Source organism: Trichosurus vulpecula, chromosome 8, assembly GCF_011100635.1.
Source record: "Trichosurus vulpecula isolate mTriVul1 chromosome 8, mTriVul1.pri, whole genome shotgun sequence".
Taxonomy (NCBI): domain Eukaryota; kingdom Metazoa; phylum Chordata; class Mammalia; order Diprotodontia; family Phalangeridae; genus Trichosurus; species Trichosurus vulpecula.
This window is the reverse complement of record NC_050580.1, coordinates 20,950,025-20,974,517: the sequence shown is the minus strand read 5'-3', so window position 1 is coordinate 20,974,517 and position 24,493 is coordinate 20,950,025. Positions and strand designations below refer to the sequence as shown.

Below are 24,493 nucleotides of genomic sequence, written 5' to 3'. Positions count from 1 at the left end.
TATCAGGGCAGTTCTCCTTGATAATTTCTTGAAAGATGATATCTAGGCTCTTTTTTTGATCATGGCTTTCATAATTTTTAAATTACCTCTCCTGGATCTATTTTCTAGGTCAGTGGTTTTTCCAATGAGATATTTCACACTGTCTTTCACTTTTTTCATTCCTTTGGTTCTGTTTTATAATATCTTGATTTCTCATAAAGTCACTATGTTCCACTTGCTCCAATCTAATTTTTAAAGTAGTATTTTCTTCCGTGGTCTTTTGGACCTCCTTTTCCATTTGGCTAATTCTGCCTTTTAAGGCATTCTTCTCATTGACTTTTTGGAGCTCTTTTGCCATTTGAGTTAGTCTATTTTTTAAGGTGTTGTTTTCTTCAGTATATTTTTCAGTATTTTTTGGGGTCTCCTTTTTAGCAAGTCATTGACTTGTTTTTCGTGGTTTTCTCACATCATTCTCATTATGCTTCCCAATTTTTCCTCTACTTCTCTAACTTGCTCTTCCAAATCCTTTTTGAGCTCTTCCATGGCCTGAGACCAGTTCATGTTTTTCTTGGAGGCTTTTGATGTAGGCTCTTTGACTTTGTTGACTTTTTCTGGCTGTATGTTTTGGTCTTCTTCGTCATTAAAGAAAGATTCCAAAGTCTGAGACTGAATCTGAGTGCGTTTTTGCTGCCTGGCTGTGTTCCTAGCCAACTTACTTGACCCTTGAGTTTTTCAGCAGGGTATGACTGCTTGTAGAGTAAAGAGTACTTTGTTTCAGGCTTGAGGGGATGTGCTGTTGTTTTCAGAGTTATTTCTATACAGCCAGCTCTGCCACACCAGCACTCCTCCTTCCCCAAGAACCGCCAACCCAGACTGGACTCAGATCTTCAGCAGGCTCTGCACTCCTGCTCTATCCGCCACTTAATTCCTCCCACCAGGTGGGCCTGGGGCCAGAAACAGCTGCAGCTGTAGTTCTGTAGCTGCACCACCTCCACTGCCCCTGGGGTGGTGGCTAAACCACGAACTCCTTTTATTCCCAGAAGCTTTTCCCACTAACCTTCTCTGTTGTCTTTGGTGTTTGTGGGTTGAGAAGTCTGGTAACTGCCACGACTCACTGATTCAGGGCTAGGGCCTGTTCCGCCCAGCTCCCGGTCTGGTAGGTCCTGCCACCGCCCATGCTGGGCCCAGCTCCCCTGTGCTCCCAGCTCTTTGTGTGATAGACCTCACCCAGCGACCATCCAGGCTGTCCTGGGCTGGAGCCCTGCTTCCCTCTGCTATTTCGTGGCTTCTGCAGTTCTTCTCTGTTGTCTTTGGTGTTTGTGGGTTGAGAAGTCTGGTAACTGCTATTCATTTTTATTATTGATCATTACTGAGTCAAAGGGTAACTTTTAGGGCCTAGTTGCAAATTGCTTTACAAAGTAGTTGTGTTAATTCATAGCTATACCAGTAGTGCATTTGCGTATCTGTTTTTCTGCAGCCTCTCCAACATTTATCATTTTCCTTTTGTCAACTTTGCTAATCTGGTGGGTATAAAGCAACCTAATTTGCATTTCTCTAGTTATTAGTAATCTGAAGTATTTTTTCATGTGACTACTGATAGCTTGAAATTCTTCCCTTGAAAACAGCCTGTTCATATCCTTTGGCCACTTGACAGTTGAAGAATGGCTCTCGTTCTTATAGATTTGAATCAATTCCTTACATATCTTGGAAATGGGACCTTCGTTAGAGAAACTTGCTGCAAAGATTTTTTTTCCCAGTTTGTTTCCCTTTGCATTTTAGCTGTATTGGTTTTGTTATTGCAGAACCTTTAAAATTTTATATAATTAAAGTTGTCTGTTTTAACTTATGTGATCCTCTCTATCCCTTTTATTGTCATGAAGTTTTTCCCTCTTCATAGACCACAAGGTAATTTCTTCTCCACTTTGTTAATGATGTTGCCCTTTATGGCTAGGTCCGTATCCCTCTGGAGCTTATCTTGGTAGGTATATGATGTGAAGTGTTCATATAAATCTTGTTTCTGCCAGACTGTGTTCCAGTTTGCCCAGCAGTTTTTGTTGAATTGTGAGTTCTTACCTTGGGAACTCAGGGTGTTCGATTTATCAAACATAGGGCTACCAGGTTCATTTACTTCTTTATATTTTCTACTGAGTCTTTTCTGCTCTTTGGATTGATTGACATGTCTCATTTCTTAACCATACCAAATTGTTTTGATGATTACTGCTTCATGGTATAATTTGAAATCTGTTACTGCCAGGCTCCCTTCTTTCCCGCTTTTTTCATTATTTCCCTTGAGTTTTTTGATGTTTTATTTCTCCATATGAATTTCATTATTTTTTCTAGCTCTATAAGGTAATCTTTTGATAGTTTTATTGGTTTGGCATTGAAATTTAGATAGGATTAAAATTTTTTTAACTTGCTGGGGTTACCCATGAGCAATTAATATTTCTCTAGTTATTTAGGTCTTTATTTCCATAGTGGTTGTTATATTTTATGTTTTTTAGTTATTTTAAATCCAGTTTCTCTTTCTGCTCAGTATTGTCAGTAAATATGTAGAAATTAGGTGGCATTTCCTGATTGCTTCAGTTGCTATTATGCCTCATCCACCTGCTACAATCATTTAGATTTTTTTTTTGGAAACATATCTTGTATGTACTTATCTGCTACCTGAGGGCAGGGACTGTTTCATTTGTCTCTTTTTATCCCCTGTGCTTAGCACAGTGCTTGGCACATAGTAGATGCTTAATAAATGCTTGTTGATTGTGTTGTAGCCTGCTCAGTGCCCATCCTGTGATTGATTCTTTTCTTTTAGTTGACCTTCACTTTTAACTCTTTGAAGACTGTGGTATTCCATGACCTATAGCCATACAACATTGCTAGAAGAATATAGCATATGCAGAAGAACATGGAGCTTTGATCTTATGGATTTGGTTGCTCTGTCCAGTGATGTAGTTTCTATTTATTCATGCTTTCTCATCCTATGCAGCTTTTGCCATGTCCTCCCATTTAAATGATGTACCCAACATTTTCTAGGCCTTCTTCCCCTTTACCCAATATAAACAGGACAGTAATGGAATACTTGGGTTGCGTCATCTCTCTCCCTCTTCATGATCAATCCATCTTTTCTTCCTATGGTACATTTTTCTGTTAGTTTTTACACTTGGAATTATTAGAAATATGAGCCTATGTTTCAGGGAGATCCTCAGGGTCACTAAAAGTCCAGAGGCCACCCAGACTGCTTGTGTTCATTCACTGTCCAGTTGCAATGTCATTCAAGACCTAGGTGTTGATGAATCACTTGCAGGTTGTCTATCTACTGGCATATTGTAGTCTGGACAATAGGTATTCTTCATCCCCTTGAGTTTTTCCTGAACAGATAGGTCAAACTCTTTTGAGTTATTGTGAATCACGCCATGTTCCTGGGTGGGAAGAACAAAGCTATCCATAAACAGGAGTATGGGGGGGGACTTACCTTCTATAAGAATCATTCTTCCATTATCTTTTTTATATATATAAAGGGATTTTGTTTCCTTTAAAATTTATGTGTGAGAGACACCTTGTTGAAGGAGAGCCTTCAATGTAGTGGTTTGTTCTACTGAATTGAATGCTTTTTGGTAGTCAGTATACAGAATGCACAGTGGGTTCTTGTGTTCTCCCACACCTTCAAGTCAATGATGTGAGTATAAAGATATAATCTGTTACAGAATTACATATTATGTTTTAATAATGAAAGTGTGCTTGCTTCATTTTGGGGGTAAGGTTTGAACTAATTTCTTGTCTTGACTGGTTAAGGGCATTAGTGCCTAGATATTCTTTTTGTTTTAAATTTTTTGTTGGTTGAAACAGGAATACTTAATAAATTAGGCTGTTAATAATGTAGCTTCCATGAGGTGGCTCATAAGGCTCCCCATTGCAAGTTTTTAAAAAATACCTTTTATTGATATCCTTTGTTTTAACCAAGACAAAATTTCTTCTTCCCTTTCTTTCCTCTCAGAGAATCATCCCATGTACAAATAATATTAGTTGTACATGTGAAGCCATGCAAAGCATTTCCATATTAGCTGCATTGCAAGAAAAATAAAGAAAGTGAAAAGAGTATACTTTAGTCTGCCTTTAGAATTCCTCAGTTCTCTCTCTGGAAGTGGATAGCATTTTTGGTCATGTGTCCTTTGGAATTGTCTTAGATCCTTGTCTTGAACAGAGTAATTTTCACAGTTTCACAGTTGATCTTTTTAAAAAGATTATTGCTCTTACTACATATAGTTTTCTCCTGGTTCTGGTTACTTTGCATCAGTTGATATGTCTTCCCTGCTTTTGTTAAAACCATCCCATCCATCATTTCTTATAGCACAGTAGTATTCCATCACAATTGTATACCACAACTTATTCAGCCATTCCTCAATTAATAGGCAACCCCTTAATTTCCCATTCCTTGCCACCACAAAAAGAGCTGCTATAAATATTTTTGTATATGTATAGGTTTTTTCCTTTTTCTTTAATTTCTTTGGGATATAGACCTAATGGTGGTATTTCTGGATCAAAGGGTATGCTCAGTTTTTTTTGTTTTTTTTTTTTTTTGCTTTTTTTTGGCAAGGCAATTGGGGTTAAGTGACTTAAGGTCACACCACTACTACATGTGTAAAGTGTCTGAGGCCATATTTGAACTCAGGTCCTCCTGACTCCAGGGCCAGTGCTCCACTCACTGCGCCACCTAGCTGCCCCTTAATTTTTTTTTATTTTTTAATTTTTTTTGAGTATGCTCAGTTTGATAGCCTTTGGGTGTTGTTCCACGTTGCTCTACAGAATGGTTGGACAAGCTAATAACTCCACTAATGGCACATTAGTGTCCCAATTTTTTGCACATTCCTTCTGGCAATAAATAATATTTTTTAAAGGAAAAAGAAAGAAATTAGTAAAGCCACTACTACATGAAAGTGGTCTGAAGATAACAGCAGCGTTGCACCCTTGTGGATACTTCACCTTTGCAAAGATAGGGGCTTGGTTTTGTCCTCTCGTATTCCCAAAGATGTACTTGTTTTTTGCAGTTTTACAACATTCACTTTTGTGATGCTTGGTTTTTCATTTACATTCATGTAGTCATTGTTTATATTTTCTTCTTGGCTTTACTGACTCTCCTCTTCATCAATTGATGTAAGTTTTTTCATGCTCCATCATATTGTTTATTACAGCACAGTGATAATTCTGTTACATTCGTGTACTACAGTTTGTTTAGCCATTATCCTAGTGGCATCTACTTTATTTTCAGTTCTTTGCTATCAAAAAAAAAAAAGGGGTATGTATGGGGTATTCAGGGAGGACTACACCTCTGGTGTGAGAGCTTGCCAAGCCCTTGTCAGGGCTGCTCATCAACCTTTGGTGTCCACCTTTTTCTCACCTCCTACCTCTGGCTCCAAGAAGCTGTAACATGTGCAGTGGCAACACCCTGGTAAACCATCTTGGCAGATGGGTTAAACCAGGTTGAGGGTGATTGACAGGCTTCCAATCTGTTGGTGAATTAGGGGGATATCTGCCCTAATCATGTGAAGACTTCCCCCAGCTAAATGGGTGGGTGAGAACAGTTTGTTCCCAATGACCATGAAGGTGGCTGAAGAAGGCTCTTTGGAGTGTTTAGAGAGAGCTTGGTGAGACATTGAAGATGTGAAGGTCATTCACTTCCTCCTGGGTCATCAGTGGTTGTCTTGACTTTTTTTTTGTCTTGCCACTGGCCTTTGATGACTCTGGGGGAGAGAGAGTGAGGCTGATAACTTTGTGCAGCTCTGCCTCCCTTAAATCCAGTTCACATGCAAGCCAAGTCATCACCAGTGATGTCATTGGTCTTCTTCTAAAATGAGGGACAAACAACACACCAAAGAAGAAAAATACTGCTATAAATATTTTGGGCTTCCCATAGCATCATATATTCATCCTATTTCATATCAGTCAGACACACCTTATCTGTTCCTCATTATCTCTTTCCTAGTGCCCAGAGGAGCTAAGGATGCTGAAAAATGTTTTGGAATGATTGTCTCCCTGATTCCTGTATTCTACCTGCATCACTTACAGCGGATAAAGGGTAGAGGAATTGTATAAAGAATCTAGTAAGACCCTCTAAATTAAATTGACAACACTTTGATTCTCTATGACTAATGCAAAGATGGGAATAAGGTGAAAACATGATTCAGGAAGAAGGAATGAGAGAGGCCAAAGACTTGTAGGCTATATAGAAGCCTCATGCCATTCTGTATACCTCGGGCCTAGTGAGGAAGACCAACAATATCACCAAACACTGTTCTTGGAGTCATCTCTGAATCAGCCTCCTGTTTATACTCTGCTCTGCTAAAGCAAAGCAGTTCAAGGCTAGACGGGGTAGTAACCAGAACAAATATGGTGGGCGATTGAAACAATTCGTTCCTGAACTATTCAAACAAGTAGCTGATAATGAAAAATAGAGAATTGACAGCACAAATGACATCAAGGGCAATCATAATTTTGTAAGGAAGTTTAACTGATGTGAATCAGTTGTCGTTACAAGGACTTCAGAAGACCGAGGGGTCAGCAGACAGTTGACTTACTTGCCAGGGTGATAGAGATGGCAGCCTGAGCAACACCAGTTTCCAACAGAAACTTCTTGGTGAAATGTTACAAGGAAAGATTGATAGATACATGTAGCATTGCTTCATAAATCAGAATTATTGAAAGAAAACCAGTTTAAAGACAGTTTGGCAAGTGATCCAACTCAGTAGCCATCCTGAGGTGAAAATGGAAGGATGAAGACTTAAAGATTTCTGTAACTCTTTTCATCCTCAAGGATAGTAGAGCCCCCATATTTGGTCTCTAACAATTGAGTTCTGGATGTAGAAATAAATAGTACACAAGTGAATGAGGGGGCATACAGCAGAACTGTAGCCAGAGTACCACCATAAAGGAGTCCAGTAATGGAAGAGGAGACATAATTGTGAAGGAATCAATTCACAAGTACCCTAAGGAGGCCAAGATGCCAAAGGTATGGAAAAAAGCCTTGGGCTTTATTAATGCTGAAAAGCTATGAAGGAGAAAAGGTATACTAGGTCTGGCCTGTATGTCTTTATCCTTCTATACCCGATCTTTGAGACTTATCTGCACATTGATAATTGGTGAATGATACTTAAGGTCACACCACCAGGGTGTGATCCCCCCCCCCTCCCCGCCAAGGGAGGGCCCATCTCACTTATCTTTGTGTCCTTATCACATAGTACTGTGCTGACTCATTGGATGATAGTTCCAGAGCTGAAAGAGGGCATTTATTTTAAAGCCCTCTTTAGACCTAGCAAGTCCTTGGTAAATACTTGTGGACTGATTGACTCCTCAGTCATCTTAATTCTCCTGCCCTACCCCTTCCTTTCTGCAGTGTACTGGACCTCCTATTTCTGTTATCGATGCTTTTCTTCTTATTTTTTCGTTTTGGAAGAGGACCGGTGTCATCATGGGGTGATGTCTTGACTTGGGCGTGAATTGGACATGAGAGGCAGAGTTGAACAAAGTATTCAGACTCTTCCAGAGTCATCAAAGTCCAGTGGCAAGACAGAAGTCAAGATGTTGGGCGTTGGCCCGAGATGCAGTGGATGACCTTGGTGTCTGACGAAGCTCTAAGTCATGGTCTTTGGAACAAATTGTTCTCATCAACCCATTCAGCTGGGGGATGTCTTCACATGATTGGAGTAGACATCCCCCTAACTCACGGGTTTGAAGCCTGTCAGTTACCTTCAACCTGGTTTAGCCCATCTACCAAAATGGTTTATTAGGGTGTGGCCACAGCACATGCTGCAGCTTCTTGAAGCTACAGGTGAGAGCTGGGTGACAAGTAGACACCAAGATGGAAAGCAGCCCTGGAAAAGTTTTGGCAGGCCCTCACACCAGAGGTGCTAGTCCTCCCTGAACACCCCATATACTTGTTGATGTCTAGTTTTATAGCAACAGCCTTTTCTGGATATATCCATGGCTTTCCCCTCATCCTGCCTTTGTACCTGTTCGTAACAAAGAAAAACATTTCGGTGAAAGAAATAGCAGGACTGTGCCTGTGCCTGACAGCGTGTGGTCCATTCCAACTTCCTGCCGTCATGAGCTGACTTGATTTCTTGGCTGAGGATAGAGGAGGAAGGAGACACTTGTTTTCTTCCTTTCTTTGATCATCTTCCTCCCATTCACCTCTAGTGGCTTGCTCAATAGATTTTTTTCCTCCGCCACTTCTTCTCTTCACACTGCCTTTGTCTATTGGCTGACTTTTCCGAGGAAACCAGAAGGCATATTGTGGTAGAGTGCTGGACCTTGATTTCAAATTCTGCCTCTGAAACGTCTTACCTGTGTGACCCTGTGCAAGTCACTTAACCTTTCTGTTTGCCTCTCTTTCCTCATCTGCAAAATGGGGAATAATAGCATAAGGAAAGAACATGTAAAGAAGCCTTTTGTAATCCTTAAATTGCTTTTAATATGCTTGCTATTAATTATAATAATAATGATACTAAAATTAATGGAGGAGGGCTGTTAGGATTATTAACATTTACTAGCTGCCTCACCTTGAGCAAATCACTTAAGCTTTTTTATCTTCGTTTGCTTCGTCTGTGAAATGGGAATCATGCCAATTTACCCAAACAAGGTTTTTATGAAATTCAAATGAGAAGTGTGTAAGAAGGCTTTGCAAACCTTAAAGCCTTTAGAAGGGAACGTCCTTCACTGATTTTTGAAAACATTCTAGCTTCCCTAATATATTTGTTTACAAATCACTGTTACTTAAGGGAAAGTTTTAGGAATAGAGGGTTAGTATGCAAAAAACTCCAAATGAAATTACTTGGGGTAAGGCGTTAATTCCGGCATAGTGATAAAATACTGGACCTGGAATTAGGAATATCTGCATTTAAATCCTGTCTCAGACAGCTGTTGACTTGACCATAGTTCATTCTCAGTGCCTCAGGCACCTTCTGGGACTCTTAAGTTACAGACCACTTGCTGATGTGCTTGTGTGGAGGGAGTTTCCTTACTGGGTGCCATACAGTGATGAAGCTACAGTTCTGAACATTCCCCTCCCAGAAAAAACAGAAAATAAAAATATGTATTAGTAGGGGGAAAGACGAGATTTATAAAAATGTTACATTTCAGGAACAGATCTCTGCATGAAAGCAAAATGTATCTATATTAAACTGTTGACAGCCTTTCCTTTTGTCTCCTAGGCATCCTGCAGCACCCAGATGGCACAGTCTTGAAGCAGTTGCAGCCACCACCTCGAGGCCCGAGGGAGCTGGATTTCTACAGCACAGTAAGAGACCTTGAATGGAATGAGTTTTGTAGTTTGGAGAGAAATCTTTCCAACTGCTCTCTCTTAATCTGTTTGTGGGATAGTTCAAATCCTTTTGTTACTAGAGAACTCCAGTTATTTGGGCCACATATCAAGTAGGATTTGAAATGTGTCAGGATTGTGCATCCAAGACGAGAGCAGGGTAGTTTGGGCTGTGGGACCAGTGTCAGGAGATGCCTGTTAGGTTGTTCCGACTGAGCCATTGATGACCTTTGTGATCAGGAACCTTGGCTTCTCACTTCATTTGGGAGGCAATTGAACTTTATGGCCCCTCTCATCTTAAAGTGCTTTTCTCCAACAGCAGGAAGGGAAGTAGGGTTGAATGGTACTGATGTGAGGAAATCAGTGATTGGGCCACTTTCTTCAGTGCTGTGAAAGAGTCCAGAATCGACTTTTTGAGTGACCTGTTTTTAGCTTAGGTTTATGTAGTTTTATAATTCTATATAGTAATGCTTGTGAGATAAAAGATTCTCTTCCTGGAGCACTGGATGAGGAAGCAGGTTCTCAGTCAAGCTCTGCCATTGCACATGGTTACATTGACTCCTCTGAGGGCTGTGAATAAATGCCAGCTTGGGAATGAAAATGAATAGAGGCAGGGCGAAATCAGCCAGTCACTCAGTGTTTACTCAGTGCCTGCTGTGCAGGTGCTGGGCATACAAGGACAAAGAGTGAAACACTTCTACTCTTGAGAAGCTTCTGTTCCAACAGGCCAGACAACTAGCCCTAGACCGTGAATAAGGATATTTTATTTTCAGTCTTAGATCTAGGACTCTGCTGCTTCTTCCCTGAAACTGGGAGGGGGTAGAGGGTGGGAGATGGGAGAAGGGGCAGGTATTGAATACATGATCTCAGAGGTTCTTTTTTTTCCTAATTTTCTGAGCCAAGTGATTTTGTTGGTGTGGCTGTTCTCTCCTTAGTAGATGGTCTTTGTGAGTTGCTTTGGTTAAATAAGAAAACAAAATGGCAACCTCTCACCTGGTGGTCAGGTATTGGTGACATTTGTTTGAATATAGTTAAATTGGTTCTAGGAGTACATGTGATTCATCATGTCCTTTGAACTCTTTCAAGCAGCTAAGGTGGATAGAGCACTGGACCTGGAGGCACGAAGACCTGAGTTCAGATGTAGCCTTAGACACTTACTAGCAAAGTCGTTTAACTTGACCCTTGGCGAATCACTTAACTTCAGTTTGCCTCAGTTTCCTGAACTGTAAAATGGGGACAACAGAGTACTTACCTCCCGTTGTGTGGATCAAACGAGGTAACATTTGTGAGCACAGTGCTTGGCACATAGTAGGTGCTGTATCATAGTAGGTGCAGCTGTCATTATCATCATCGTCTCTGTCGTCGTCATCGTTATTATTTCCGCCTTGGTAGGAGTCATCGTAGTTTGTATTTTCCATGTTTGAAAGTTCACCTTTGTGCCATTGGAATAGTTAAATATTTTTGTCCTTGCCCATATAGCCATACCTATATGTGCATATCTATAAACAGATTTTCAGTATGAATGACATAGATTAAATCCTACTAATGCTAGGAGCTGGGAAGAAAAATGAGGGATTTCACAATGTACAGTTATTTCTCGGGAGAAGGAGTTTCAAATATAATCCCTTGTTAGGTACCAGAATACCTTCTTCCTTCGTGACAAGTATTTAACATTTAACAGTACTTACTGAGCCTCTGTTCTTTCAGGCAAATGGAAGGGCATATTCTTACATATCTCAGAAATTCCATTCAATTATTATTTATTCACTGCAGTTAAGAACTGTAATGAAGGCAGAAAACCTTTTGTTTTTATTATGACTAATATTGAATTAATCTTGCCCCCTGCTAATTTGTTCCATAATTAACTGTGACATAAGAGTTTGTCCAGCCCAGGGCCTGGACATTTGGATGTCATATCAGCATTTAATTATTTAGTGATGCAGGATGCACTTGGCTTGTCCCACTTGGTTTTCCGTTTTAATGCCTTTAGTATTCTTTAGGGTGTGTCTGGGTGCATGAAGGATCACATTGTTGGCAAGGTCATGAGTGTTGATGGATTTCTGTGTCCTAACATTGTTAATTTATTTATGTAGTTAAGACAGTGACGCCCATTTGTCCTTAACAAGAAATGAAATGGATGTTTCACAAAGGAACGAGGAATGGTGACTACTGCTTTTTTGGGATCTCAGTTGTTATGGGGTTTGTTTCCCAAAATTTTAGGAGACTTAAAAAGCTCTTCTGTTTGTCATTTAAAGCCCTTCACAACCAAGTTCCAGCTCACCTTTTCAGGTTTCTTATCTATGATGTACCTTCACTCATCCATCTGATCTTGCTCTTTGTCACATGTTTCACTCCCCTTCTATGGGCCTTTGCACTGGTTGTCTGTCTCTTATGCCAGTAATGTACTCTAAACTAATTTCTGACTCTTAGAATCCAGAATTTTCTTAAGCTCAGCTCAAGTACTGTCTCCTGCAGGAGGCCTTTGTGCTCCCTCCCCACCTCATCCTCAACTCTAGGGCTTTCTTTGCAGAATGACATTGTATTATTTTGTGTATACGTGTGTGTGGCCCCATGATAGAATGAATGTGAACTCATCAAAGGCAGGGAATGTTTCATTTTGTTTTTGGATCCTGAGTGTCCAACAGTGCCTGGCCCATGGTAGACATTTAATAAATCCTTCTTGATTTCTTGACTTAGCTGAAGTGAGCATAAATGATCTTGGGGAGTTATTTAATAATCATTGTAATAAGCACTTACTCCTATCACTTATAAAACCCTTTAAGATTTGCCCAGCACTTTGCCTACATTATCTTATGTAGCACCCTCTGAAGTAGGTATTACAGACGTCATCACTGCCTTTTACAATTTAGCAAGAAAGGAGGCACAGAATAAGAGAGGACTGGTCTTGGAGTCAGAAAAACCTGGGTTGAATTCTTCTTTTTTGCATACATTGCTTACATAGCCATGGATAAGCCATTTAACTTGTTTTCTATTCCAAGAGTTCTTAAGTTGTATCAGGGGAGAGAATCTCCACCTTGGGAGTTCCCTGTTAATGAAGTAATCTAGCCTTCTAGGAAGCAAACAGATGAGGGAACTGAAACCAGAGAGGGTGTTTTGCCTCCGATCAGACAGCAAGTAAGGGTCGGAGGCACATGTGAACGAACCCCAGGTCTTTCTGGTTTCTGGTGCTGTCCCTGTCTGTTATACCGCCTTCAAATCTCCTAACCTCTCTGGTGCCCAGTGTCCTCATTTTCAAAATGAAGGGATTTGGACACTGTAGGGTGAAAGGAGCAGGCCCTTTCTTTAGTTCTATGAGGCTAATTACAGTGTTGGACAATGGCTTGGACAGGTAGTGATTGAGGGGCAGAGTCAGGAGGAAAACCCCACATTTAGTGTTTTCCATGGAGCTACCCTCCTTCTCTAACAATCACTGTCATTCATATTTGTCTTTACGATCTGAAAGCACTTTGCAGTTATGGTCTTATTTGGGTCTCACAAGAACCTTTGGCTGTAGGCATTCTGCTCTGCCTTTTATGGATGAGGAAGAAAGGCAGCATGGAGTACTGTGTAGATGGCTGGCCTTGGAGTCAGGAAGGCTTGGGTTCAAGTCCTGCCTCAGACTTAGTGGCTGTCATGCCGGGGTGGGTTGCTGAACCTCAGCTGCTGCCAGACAGGTTTTTAAAGGGCTGTCAGTTGGCAGTGTGGAAAGTGTCTGCATTGGGAGTTGATATGCAATCACAATTCTGAAGCAAAGCTATCTTTACTGTCCCTTTTCAATAAGGGTTCTGTATGTATGTTTCAGAACCATACATGCAGTCAGGTCAGGTCCAGCCCTCAGGAAACCGCCCAAAGGAAATGGCAACCTCCTTTTTCTCATTCTTTCTTTGGCTCATTATACCCCAAACCTGAATTCTGGGGAAGGATTTATGAAGCTTAGATTTTAGCTCCTGTCCAGGCTCTCCCCAAAGCAGTGAAGAGAAAGGTACTCATAGTAGAGTATTGTGTGGGGTGACACCACCCTCCAGCAATTAATTAAAAGAGTCGGAGGTCTCTCAAAGTAGAAACAGAAAACTTCTTTATTATGATCTCGAGAGAAAGGGCGTCATCACCCCTAGCAGCCAGCTAGTTAGGAGAGGTGCGGTACAGGAAGTAAAACATGATTGTATACCTTAATGGTTCCATCCTCCTCCCACCACTGACCTTCACCCTCATTGGTGGAGTTTAGGCTCACGGTCTCGCGAGAAATCTAACCCAGGAACAAGGAAATGCTAGTTTAGCCAATGCAAGCTCATAAAAACATCTTTTTCCTTATTGGGTGAAGCTCCTGCTGAGGTGGTAGTGGGGAGGAAGTGGGTCCAGCTACTCTAAGTTCCCGATTCCTATAAGTCAGGTGATTTCTCAGTAACTCTTAGACTTAGGCCTAGCTGTCAATCAGAAGCCCTGAGCCATGCCCAGAGGTCCCCACCACCATTCATCCCACTCAACTCACAGAAAGGCCGAGGTCTAGATTCCATGAGAGGCCTTCACCATCCCACTCGGTATAGATCAGGCAGAACTTGGATATTTATTCCACACAAAGGAATTTCTGGACATAAAGACCCATAAAAGTGTACACTGACATTAGGAAGCATACCCCAATGGCAGTAATGGCTGCAGTTAGGCTCTCCTGGGAAGCTGAGATTTAAACTTCGGAAAACAAAGCTGTTTTTTATGTTTTAATCTGCTGCCCACCCCCCCAACCCCCCCCCCCCCAGCTCCTCTTGTGTGGGGTATTTGACCCTCACCAAATAATAATACTACTAATAAGGAGCCATCTCAAGGTGGGAACAGAAATTGAATTTTATTCAGTTCTCGCAAGAATAGGGCATCCTCTACTAGCCCAGAACTGAACCAGCAAAGGAGGCAGAGTACAAGGGGCAAAGCACCAATAATTGTACCTAAGGCAAGAGAATTCCCTCCCACCTCTGACCCTTCTCACCATTGGCTGGGAGGTGGGCTTACAATCTGAGCACGAAGCTAGACAAAGAACTGGGAAATTGAGGCACAGAAACTCCAATTCCCATTCCCTTAGTTAATGATTACAACTGAGGTGACATCTATAAATCTGAAGAAGGAGAGTAGGATAGGGGGAGAGGGAGACCCTCTCCATTCTTCTACAATACTTTTACAGTAAAGGAAAGCAGGTCAAAGTGCCCCCATTCTTACTGAGCAAATCTTTAAACAAGAACCAGAAGAAAGAACAAAAAGTTTCAGGGTAAACTTTCCCAGAGGCTGAGCCATCAGACTCTCACGGTCTCAGAATTTTTCCACTTCCCTATTTCCCCATTTCTTGATTTTTAAACATTTCTTAGTATAGATATAGATATATATTTATACATATCTTCCCTGTGAAGTCTTCACATTGTCTTTACCTCACACACTCTCAAGGTAGGTCTATTCTGCACGCCAGGCCAGGGATTGCCTATATCTTTTAGGTACGAGGCATTTTCTGGAAGACCAGAACTCCTTGCCACCAGTCACCTCTAACTAAGGGCCCCAGGATATCCAGCAAGATCTTGAATTCTCAGGATTGGCTCCAAGACTGGACATGCCAAGCTTAGGGTTGCTTTTCTGTCTGTCACCTTTACTCAGGAAAGGAAGCATAAAGTGGAAAGGGCAGTCGGCGACCCAGGTTTAAGATGACCTGGTGCAGTCCCTCTTCTCTGGCTGCCATGTGGGAGTGATGGCCATGGGGCCCTAGTGGGGGAAGGGTGGCCTCCATTCCTTGTCCCTCAAGGGGTAGAATTTTAACTGCTTCTGCACCCTAGAAGAGAAGAGGTGACTGAGGGCAGGTCACTCCCTTTTATATAGACCCACTGAGGCAGCAGCTCTTCCTGCTCAGTGGCCAATAAGGAGATTGCTTTGTCATCCCTAAAATCCTAGAATCCTTCAATGCTGAGTTTACACGTGGCTGGCCAGATGTAATGAGGAGGTTTATCATCCACAAAGTTAGCTCATGTGATTGTCTGGAAGCAGCCAGGTCAGCTCTTGCTCATGCCTTGACACATATAGGATGTTCCTAATTGGAATCAGCTCTGAAAAGGTAATCTAAGTCAGAGAGGGACATGATTCAGTCTATGTATTCAGTTGCTTTACACAGAACCTCTTTTGGGGAATCTTAACTCATTTAGAAATCATCCTTGATCAAGAAGTAATATTAGTGCAAGCAGTTAGCTGCTGGAAAATTATTCAGTAAAACATCATAAAGAAGAGGCACAGGACATTATTTTATCGCTGTTTATGAGCTTCTTATCAGCAATTTGCAAAGCACTTCTCACTTGCAGATTTATCCTAAAAATTAAATGAGGAGAAGGGAAAGAAAGAAAGCTGATTTTAGAGTTCTCTACTTCATTTCCTATCACTGTTATTTGCCATCTCTCTGTTCTTGAAGACATAGCAACATACTATTCTGTTGTAAAGGTAAAATCAGAGGGGATCAGCTCGCCATGCCCTTGGGCCTCTAAGCAGGCCTTTGTGCTTTCCAGAGAATCTAACCTGGGAAGGATCTGGACCATCTGTTCCCATGACTGACTACGTGACTGGCCCATCTGGGCTTGGGATTGTAGGTTGCCTGTGCTGCCTGATTGCTCCCAGGGCACTATCAGAATTCTCCATCTCAGACAGGATTCTTGAAGCAAATGCAACATGGTTTTTTTCTCTTGAGCTTTTTGTTACTTGGAGCTGTGGCCAATGCTTTTAACTATCAGTCAGCATTACAGCTATAATAATAGATGAAAGGTGAATTGGGGAAGGCTTTTTTTTTTATTGGCAGTTCATTGTTATCAAGGCAGGGAAATTTAGCAAACGCTAGACTTCTATCTTCCTGTGTCTTACTGAGCCTGGCATACCCCAGATATATTAAAGGTCAGTAAACACTCAAACAGTAGGTGAGACGGTGGCCAATAGAGGACCTTCTTTGAGGCATTGAAGATAAAATTTGGCTCAAGAGAAGCATTTAATGAGAATTACCAGCCACATGGGGAAATTGTTAGCTCGATAAATATAAACACATCGGAACAATTTCTTTTGGTAGGCATAGAATTAAAATTTTTTTTGAAACCTTTTGTTTTTACTTTGCCATTCTTTGTGGCTATATTAGATGTTTGTCATCCCGTCCCCCCCCCCCCCCAACCCTCTCCCCGCCACGGCCCCATCCCATTATGCTGTCTCTTGTAATAGAAAAAGTTAAGTAATGGAAATTGTGGCTGGGCAGCATATGTAACATTTCAGTCTTAAGGTCTTCTACTGCTCTACTGAAAAGAAGATAGAATTCTTAACAGTCAGTATTAACATTTACCCCCAGTGTGATCCTTGGGCATGTGGTTTAATCCCTTTGGGCCTCAGCTTACCCATCCATAAAATGAGGAGTGTTTGATTATAGAAGACCTCTACTACAATCCCGATCCTAAAAATAAGAGACAAGTATTTATTCCTAAAAGGAGGATGATAGTGGGTTACCACTTGAGATCTCTTTTAGCTTAGTGGGTCCTGCCATGTTGCTACCTCAGAGAGTAGAAGAGCCATTTCTCTTGCCAGCTGGGAAAAGAGGAGAATTGGAATGGGCAAAAAAAGCTCTCTCCCATAGCATAGCCCCCCTGGAAGGGGAGAGTGAGGGCTCTTTCAGAGCAAAGCCTTTGTTCTTCAGATTGACCAGAGTCACTGAATACCCCGGGCACCAAAGGCCTCAGAAGAAGACCTCAATGCTCTCTCTTGTCATGTCAGGCCCCATGCTACTCTGGAAGCCAGGCCTGTTCCTCAGGTCCTCCCTCGAGTCTCTCATCCTTTCCATATAAGTCCTGTGGACTGTGAAGGACATGGGTCTCTCTTGGTTCTCTTCCTACCTGGTTATTCCTTCCCAGTTTCGTTTGCTGACTCATCTTCCTCTCCCTTTATTAACATTAGTTATCTGTGTAGAGACAACCTTAGGATAGGAGTAAGGGCCTTGAGACACTCACGTATGAACAAACTGCCTCTGCCAGTGTATCTTTTGTGTAACTCACAGTCTTGGAGGTTTCTGTAGAGCTTGGCTGTTACTTCCTATGAGAGGCCCCTTATTACGTTGCATTTCCTCGTATATCTTTTATATTGAATTATCTCTGTTCATTCATGCTCCTTGAGGGCAGGGCCTTTTGATCTTTTTGTGCAACCCACACAAGTGCTTGATCCTTGTTGAACCGACCTTTGAAATGTCTCTCCCTGTTTCATTCACATTCAGCCTTCTTCTTGACCTTACTGTGACGCCCAGGCTCTTGATTTCTCTTCTCTGTTTTCTTCTTACTCTGACATCTCTCTCCTTTCTACCTATCCTTGACTCTATGATCTCTGCCACTTGAGTAATTCATCGGTGCCTCCCCCTCCCCAACCAGGTTTCTTTGCTCATTAATTTTCCGTTGTTCCTGACATAATAATCCTTTTTACCTGTGTGAGGAGGATTTCTCATCCTCACACCACCTCAGATCCATCTTCTCATTTAACTGTTGCAGGGCTGATAAGTGTAAATGGGGAAAAGCCTAAAGGAAGCTAATTTTATGGACTCTCCATTGGTGGAATATCATTTTAGCAGAATCCTTACTGCTGCTTTAGAGTCTTAGAGTCTTCTTCTCTTAATACATTCATTCCTATTTATTCCTCATGGAGACTGATGAAAATTTTCCTCTTTCCTCATGGGCTCATCATTATGCACATTCCTCCAGAAATTTAAAGCAGATGATTTAGTCTGTTTCACTGAGAAGATTGAGGCCATTTAGCTATTATTTCCTTCTCTTTTCCATTTCTCAAAACTCCCCCAGCATCAGGATCCAAGACTTTGCTCCAGAGTTGTGTGCATCTCTGCTATCCTCTCTGTCTGTAAAGGGAAAGAGTGTGGGTCATGATAAAAGGCCATTGGATCTAGCAGTTGAAGACATTGGTGACAGTTGAGAGAGCAGTTTTATTAGAATGGGAGCTTCAGAAACCAGATTGCCAGTTCTCATAAGAATAGGTAGCTAGGGAGTAGAGAATCAAGTGTAGGATTTTCTGGGAATTTTAGCCATGAAAGTGGACTGGGAACTAGTATGATGTTCTGTTGTGGGGAGATGGGGTTAAGGCCAAGTTTACCATGTCTGTAGTCAGTGGCGAAGGATGCAGGAGATACAGACAATGAAAGATATGTGAGAGAAGGGAAAGTGATGGATGTGTTGGGTGTGGTGGAGCACATGTGTAATTCCTGCCCCTGGGAGGCTGAGACTAGTACATGCTTGCACTGGGAAAGGCTGAGCTCCAGTGTTCTAGGCCTGTTGGGTATCTGCCATCAGTCCTGCATCAGTGTGGTGAGCCCTGGAGATCAAGGGCCACCAAGTGGGGTGAGGAGGGGTGAGCCGGCCCAGGTTGGAAATGGAGCAGGTCAGAACTGCCATGCTGATCAGCAGTGGGATTGGGGCCTCACTCGCAGTCTGGGTGAGACAGGGAGGGAGAGCTAGTTTCCAGAAATTCCTCGAACCCAAGCCTAACAAACAGAAAGGGAAATGGTAGTTCGAGCAAGCTTTCAAAGCAGATTTGGGTGGATGGGATCCAATGGAAGGATTCCTCTTGTTAAAGAGAGCCTCTTAACCCAAGGGGGAGGCAGAAAAGGACGGCTGAAGTGGTAGCAAGGTTCTGATGAGGAAGCTCCTATGAGAGGGCGGAAGACACGCTCCTCTTTGGAGAGCCCCCTGGGCAGCGGTGGCATTGGAAGCTTGCTGGTAAGGATATAGTGATTGGATGAATAAAAAGTCTGCTGTGCATCAGTCAGCAAGGGCCCGCCTGGTGTTAAGGGGACATGAGTGTAGTTTGTAGTGGGACCTCACTGGTCTTACCGCCTTCACTCATCTTGTTCTGCCAGTTCAGTTACTCTCCTCTGCCCAGAAATCTTCAGTGACTTCCTAGTGTTTATTGGTTAAACTTCAGACTCTTTTCAAGGCAGAGTATGTTGGGCTGTTTTCCCCTTAGATTTACTCTCTGGTGCCCTTTCCTTTTTCCTGGTCTGACTCTCATTCCTCCGCCTCCCTCTGATACCCTGTCCTCTACTGTGGTGCCTGCTGTTCCCTGCCTACTGTGTGCCAGGTGCTGTGCTTGTCCCCATTTTACAGATGAGGAAACTGAGGCAAACAAGTTATGTGACTTGTCCAAGGACACACAACTAGTAAGTGTCTGAGACTGCATTTGAACTCAGATCTTCCTGATGTCCTAGCCCAGTGCTCTATTCACTGGACCATCTAGTTATACCTTCAGTGCCTCTATTCTAGCAAAAAAAAAAAAAAAGCATGAAGCCATACTTTAAATAAAAAATGTTCTTGGTATAGGCGGCCAGTCTCTTATTTATAGAATTTCTGTAGACAAACTTTTTTGTTTTCATCTTTCTTATATAACTTAATATATAATTGATATCTTGCTTTTTCAGGACATTTCTATTTTTGTGCCTGCAAAGTTGTATGAGAAAGACTGCTTCATATTTTTTTCCTCATAAGATTTAATGGAAGACTCTATTGGATTGCTATTACTCATAACAAAGACATCCATAATTCCTGAGGAGAGGTCACCTGGCTTGACTTACATGCTTTACATGAATTACTATTTCTTAGATCTGAAAAAGGACTTGAGCAAGAGAACCTGACTTTGCTTAGATAATAAGCTATTTAAATGCTTTCTCATCAGAATATAAATGGAAAGTTTGTACTGTTGAGAGGTTTGGCTTTTTGTTTTATTTACTGTTTTGCTATGGATAGGAATTTCCTCTGCTCTTCTCATGCCTAAAGTAGAAAAAAATTAATTCTGATAAGCGGATTGTATAGGCTAAGGCTCTCTCTGAAAATAGTTTTCTTACCGAGCCATGTGAGTCCAAGACCCAAGATGAAATTGAAAAGTGTAAGTGGTGTGTTAGGGTGGTAGTGATTCTGACATTTTTTGTTCTCTTCAAACACTTGTTTGCATAGATCAGGGATGTCCAAAATGAGGCCCACCTACAGGCATAGAAATTTACTTAAATGCTTTAGTAAATGAAGCTGAGCTACCAAAGAGCTCTCACTAAAATAGCAAATCAAAATATATTGTCTATTGTTTCAATAAAAACCTAAGGTTGGACAGCCCTAGCCTAGATCTTAGCAGAATATTTGACAGTCCTGTTATTCCTTGTGAGAAAGCTGAAGGGATGTGGGCTGGGTTGTGGTATAATTAGGTGGATTTGGAACCTGCAAAGAGATTCAGTGGAGTGTTGTAGATCTAGAGTCAGAGGACTGGATTCAAATCCCAGCTTAGATTCTTAACTATCTATGTGACCTAGGACAAGTACCTTCCCTTCTCTGGACCTCAGTTTTCTCAACTGTAAAATCATGGCGATGGGTGTGATAACCTCAAGTACCCTCAAGTTCAACATCTATGACTATAAAATCCTGTGAATGACAGGACCAGATAATTGTTCATTAATGGTTAACTGTCACTTTACTAGGACACACCTTGTGTTTGGGAGCGTTTTTATCAGTGCCTTGATGAAGCTATTTCAGATTGGTAGCTGATAACTAATAGCACTGGATGACTCAATACTTATTAAGCCTTGGATGTTCCTCAAGGAAGGTAGATTTGGATCCTGTGGCATGCCTGCCCGTCCTGTGCCATATTTATCCCTGTCTTCCCATAAATTTGCCACAGTGGGTTGTCCTATTGGGTTTGAGGTGCTCTTCATTTTTCTCCTGAAATTGAGAATGTACCACTTCAGCACTGTGACTGGTCCTGCATCCTCTCTTACCATGTGACTGGTCCATCTCTTTTTGTGAGACATTGCCTAATAACAGTTTCTCTTGTTCAGAGAACCTCACAGTAGTTCTCTGGTGCAGCCTGTTCATCTCTAAAATGAACCTGCTTATTGCCTTCTGTGGGTCTCTTATTTTCAGTTCTTTAGAGGCTTCAGTTTGTGTTTTGGAGCTGTACAATAGCACTGGAAGAAAGTTAGAGTTTCTAAGAAGGGTCATGGTTTCTTGGAGAAGCTGGGCTTATTAAAGGAACTCTGCAGTTTCCTGCTCTCCTTCTCCTTTCAATTTGTGGCCCAACTTGTTGGCCATTTGTACTTAGCTAGCATTTACAAAATGCCTGCTATATTCCAGGGCTTGTACCAAGTGTTGGGAACAGAAAGAAAGGCAAAAAGATAGCCCCTTCTCTCAGGGAACTCAATCTAATGGGGGAGACAATATGCAAACAAGTGAGAGAAATTATTATTTTTATTATAGTAATAACCAGTTATTAGGATTAAGATTTTTCCCCCCTTATTTTCTCATTCAAGGACAGCCCCTGTAGGCCAGTTGGTCAGTTTCTGAAGGAAATGCCCAAATCCTTCTGGACACTTGGGCAGGAGGACCTCACCCAACTTAGAAGACCTTCTGTTTAGAGTGTAAACAAAATCCAATCTAGATGAATTCTATCCCTAAAGTATTGAGGACCTCCCCCCCCAACTTTGGAGTTTAGGGTGACCTAACTCATGAAGGAGAAAATCAAATCAGAGTGGTTTGGGTAGAGATGGATTCTTTTGTCCAGCCAGTCTCACAATCAAGCTACCTTCTCAGCAGGAGGAACCAAAGGCTAGCTCCTCATTGGAAAGTCTACTCTGTCACGAATTGTTCACTGATCAAGATTGATTTTCACCTGTCAAGGGCACCCTCCTTTAAAGTATTTAAGCCTTCCGTGATCTCCATGGTTTTGTTTTGGTTACCGAGAGAAACCATTGACCATCAATTTATCGATTCTCAGCTAGCCTAATGAAATAAATTGGTAATTAATTACTCAGAAACTCTGTCTCTCAGGCTTTTCATTTGTCTGACAACTAGATACAAATGATGTATATGGGATAAATTGGAGACAGTCAGCAAAAGGAAGACACAGCATTAAGGGGGATCAGGAAAAGCTTCTCCTAGAGCAGGGCTGTCCAACCTTAGATTATCTTAGGGCCTCATTAAAATAAAATAATTCAAGGGCCGCACCCAGAATAAAACATACTGTACACTAATAGAAAGTGGGGGAATGCGTGTCATCAATATGACAGGTGAAGGTGCAAAGCGCGAAAGCAAACACAAAACGACAAAGCAACAACGCAACAGTATGAAGGTAGGTGCATACTGACTAGTCTGCATTGTGCAGGTGGAATGCATCCCACAGATCGAATGAAAATTCTGTGTGATATGTTCCATCCGTAATACTGATTAAAAACACCAAAGAAAATTAATATCAATAAGATTATTTATTAGTGATGGAATTAAAAAATCTAATATGCATTCCATGAAAATTATTATTTTATTTTATTGCTTGTGAAAATTAGAAGCCACAGGTGGGCCACATAAAAAATTGCACTGTGGGCCACATGCGGCCCACGGGCTGTATTTTGGACAGCCCTGTCCTAGAAGGTTGAGGTTTTAAACGGGCCTTTGGAAGGAAGCTAGGGTAAGCAGGAGGCATAGATGAGGAAAGAAGAAGACCAGTCCAGGTGGGGGACAGAAGAGGAAATACCTGAAGTCAGGAGATATGGAGGGTGTCCCTGGATTGCAGAGCAGGGGGAGGTGGAGAGTCAGGTGGAAGAAGACTAGAAAGATGGGGAGGAGAGCTTTGAAAATCAAACTGAGGACTTCACCTTGGGTCCTGGAGGTGATAGGGAGCCACTGGAGTGGCTTTGTTCTCCATCACTCTGGTGAACAATTGTCCACTTTGCTTTTATCCTGCTTTCTCCTTGTGAAGGCTGAGCTCCTCCCCAGGTGAGCGGGCAGACAAGCCTAGGTGTCTATGCCCTTTTCACCCACCCCCACTTCCATCCTCTCCCAAGTGTACCACACCATGTGAATGTTTTTGGGCCCTGGGGGAGGACGGTGGAGGGTAGGGTGGAAGGGAGAAGGAGAAAGGGAAGAGGGAGGGAGGGAAGAGAAGAAGAGAAAACCCATGCAGTAGTAGCAGCAATTCCAAATTGTTAAACCAAGATTTTTAAAAAAAGGTATATATTGCTCTTACTAAAAGGATTTTTTTTTTAGTGAGAGCAAATTTTTTGGTATTGTTAATAACAATACTTTTAAATTTTTTTGTCTTTATTTAGTATTTCTATTTTAGTATGTCTTTATTTAGTATTTCTATTTTTGTGTTTTCTAATATACATAGTATCCTAGTGTAGTAGTTCATGTACAGCATAGGGATAGGGATCTCCCAGGTGAGGAAATTCTCCTCATGCGGGCTGGAGCACAGTGTCCTCATCCTGGCAGCTGCCTAGTCTGTGTTAGAAACTGGTTTCCAAAAATAATAATAGCTCAGATTTCTGTGGCACTTGAAGGTCTGTCAAACTTGCTCGTTTGATCCTCCTGCCAGCCTTGGGAGGGCAGCCTTTACTGGATGAGAAAATCAAGGCGTATCTAACAAGGGTCAGAGTTTGAACTCAGGTCTAAGTCAAGCAGTCAGTAGGTTTATTTGCTATATACCAGGCTGCGTGTTTATCCTCCTTATCTTGAAGTGTGATTATAATTAATTTGCACAGACTCAGTAGTAGTAAGTCATCTTTCATTGATAGAAGTGATGGGTCCTAGGATGCTTTGGCTTAAAACAAAAGAAACCCCAGAGAACACCTCAACTAGTTGAAAGTGATATGATGTATGATGTAATTGGGTCTGGCTTCTTTGATAGCATGCATTTTTCTTGTCAACATTAAAAGATTTATATCTGTATGTGTGATACACATTGGCCTCAACATTATTTTGAAAATAAAACCTAAAGTATTAAAATGTTTCTAGAAACCAATTTTATCACCATTTTTTTCTTTTATCATTTTTATTTAATATTTTATTTTTCAATATTTTCTCCCCATTTCTACCCTTCCCCCCATTCCAAGATGGCATATATTCTGATTGCCCCATTTCCCAGTCAGTGCTCCCTTCTGTCACCCCACTCCCCCCCCATCCCCTTTCCCCTTTCTTGTAGGGCAAGATCCTCCTCCTCCTATCTGCCCTCCCTTCTATCATCCCCCCTTTTTATCCCCTTCTCCTTACTTTCCTGTGGAGTAAGATACCCAATTGAGTGTGTATGTTCTTTCCTCCTCAAGTTGAATCTAATGAGAGCAATATTCACTCATTTTTATTGCCATATTAATGGAATTTGAACCCAAAATATTATATGACAAAACATTTCCAAAAGAAA

At 41.6% G+C, this 24,493-nt stretch overlaps 1 protein-coding gene across 1 annotated transcript in view; it reads left to right on the top strand.

Annotated features, from left to right (window-relative positions):
• IPMK (inositol polyphosphate multikinase) overlaps window positions 1–24,493 on the top strand; it is a 92,805-nt gene that overhangs the window by 25,679 nt on the left and 42,633 nt on the right. The window contains exon 2 of the mRNA XM_036734917.1: window positions 9,180–9,265. Coding sequence (XP_036590812.1) covers window positions 9,180–9,265 — 86 coding nt within the window. The remainder of the gene's footprint in view (window positions 1–9,179; window positions 9,266–24,493) is intronic.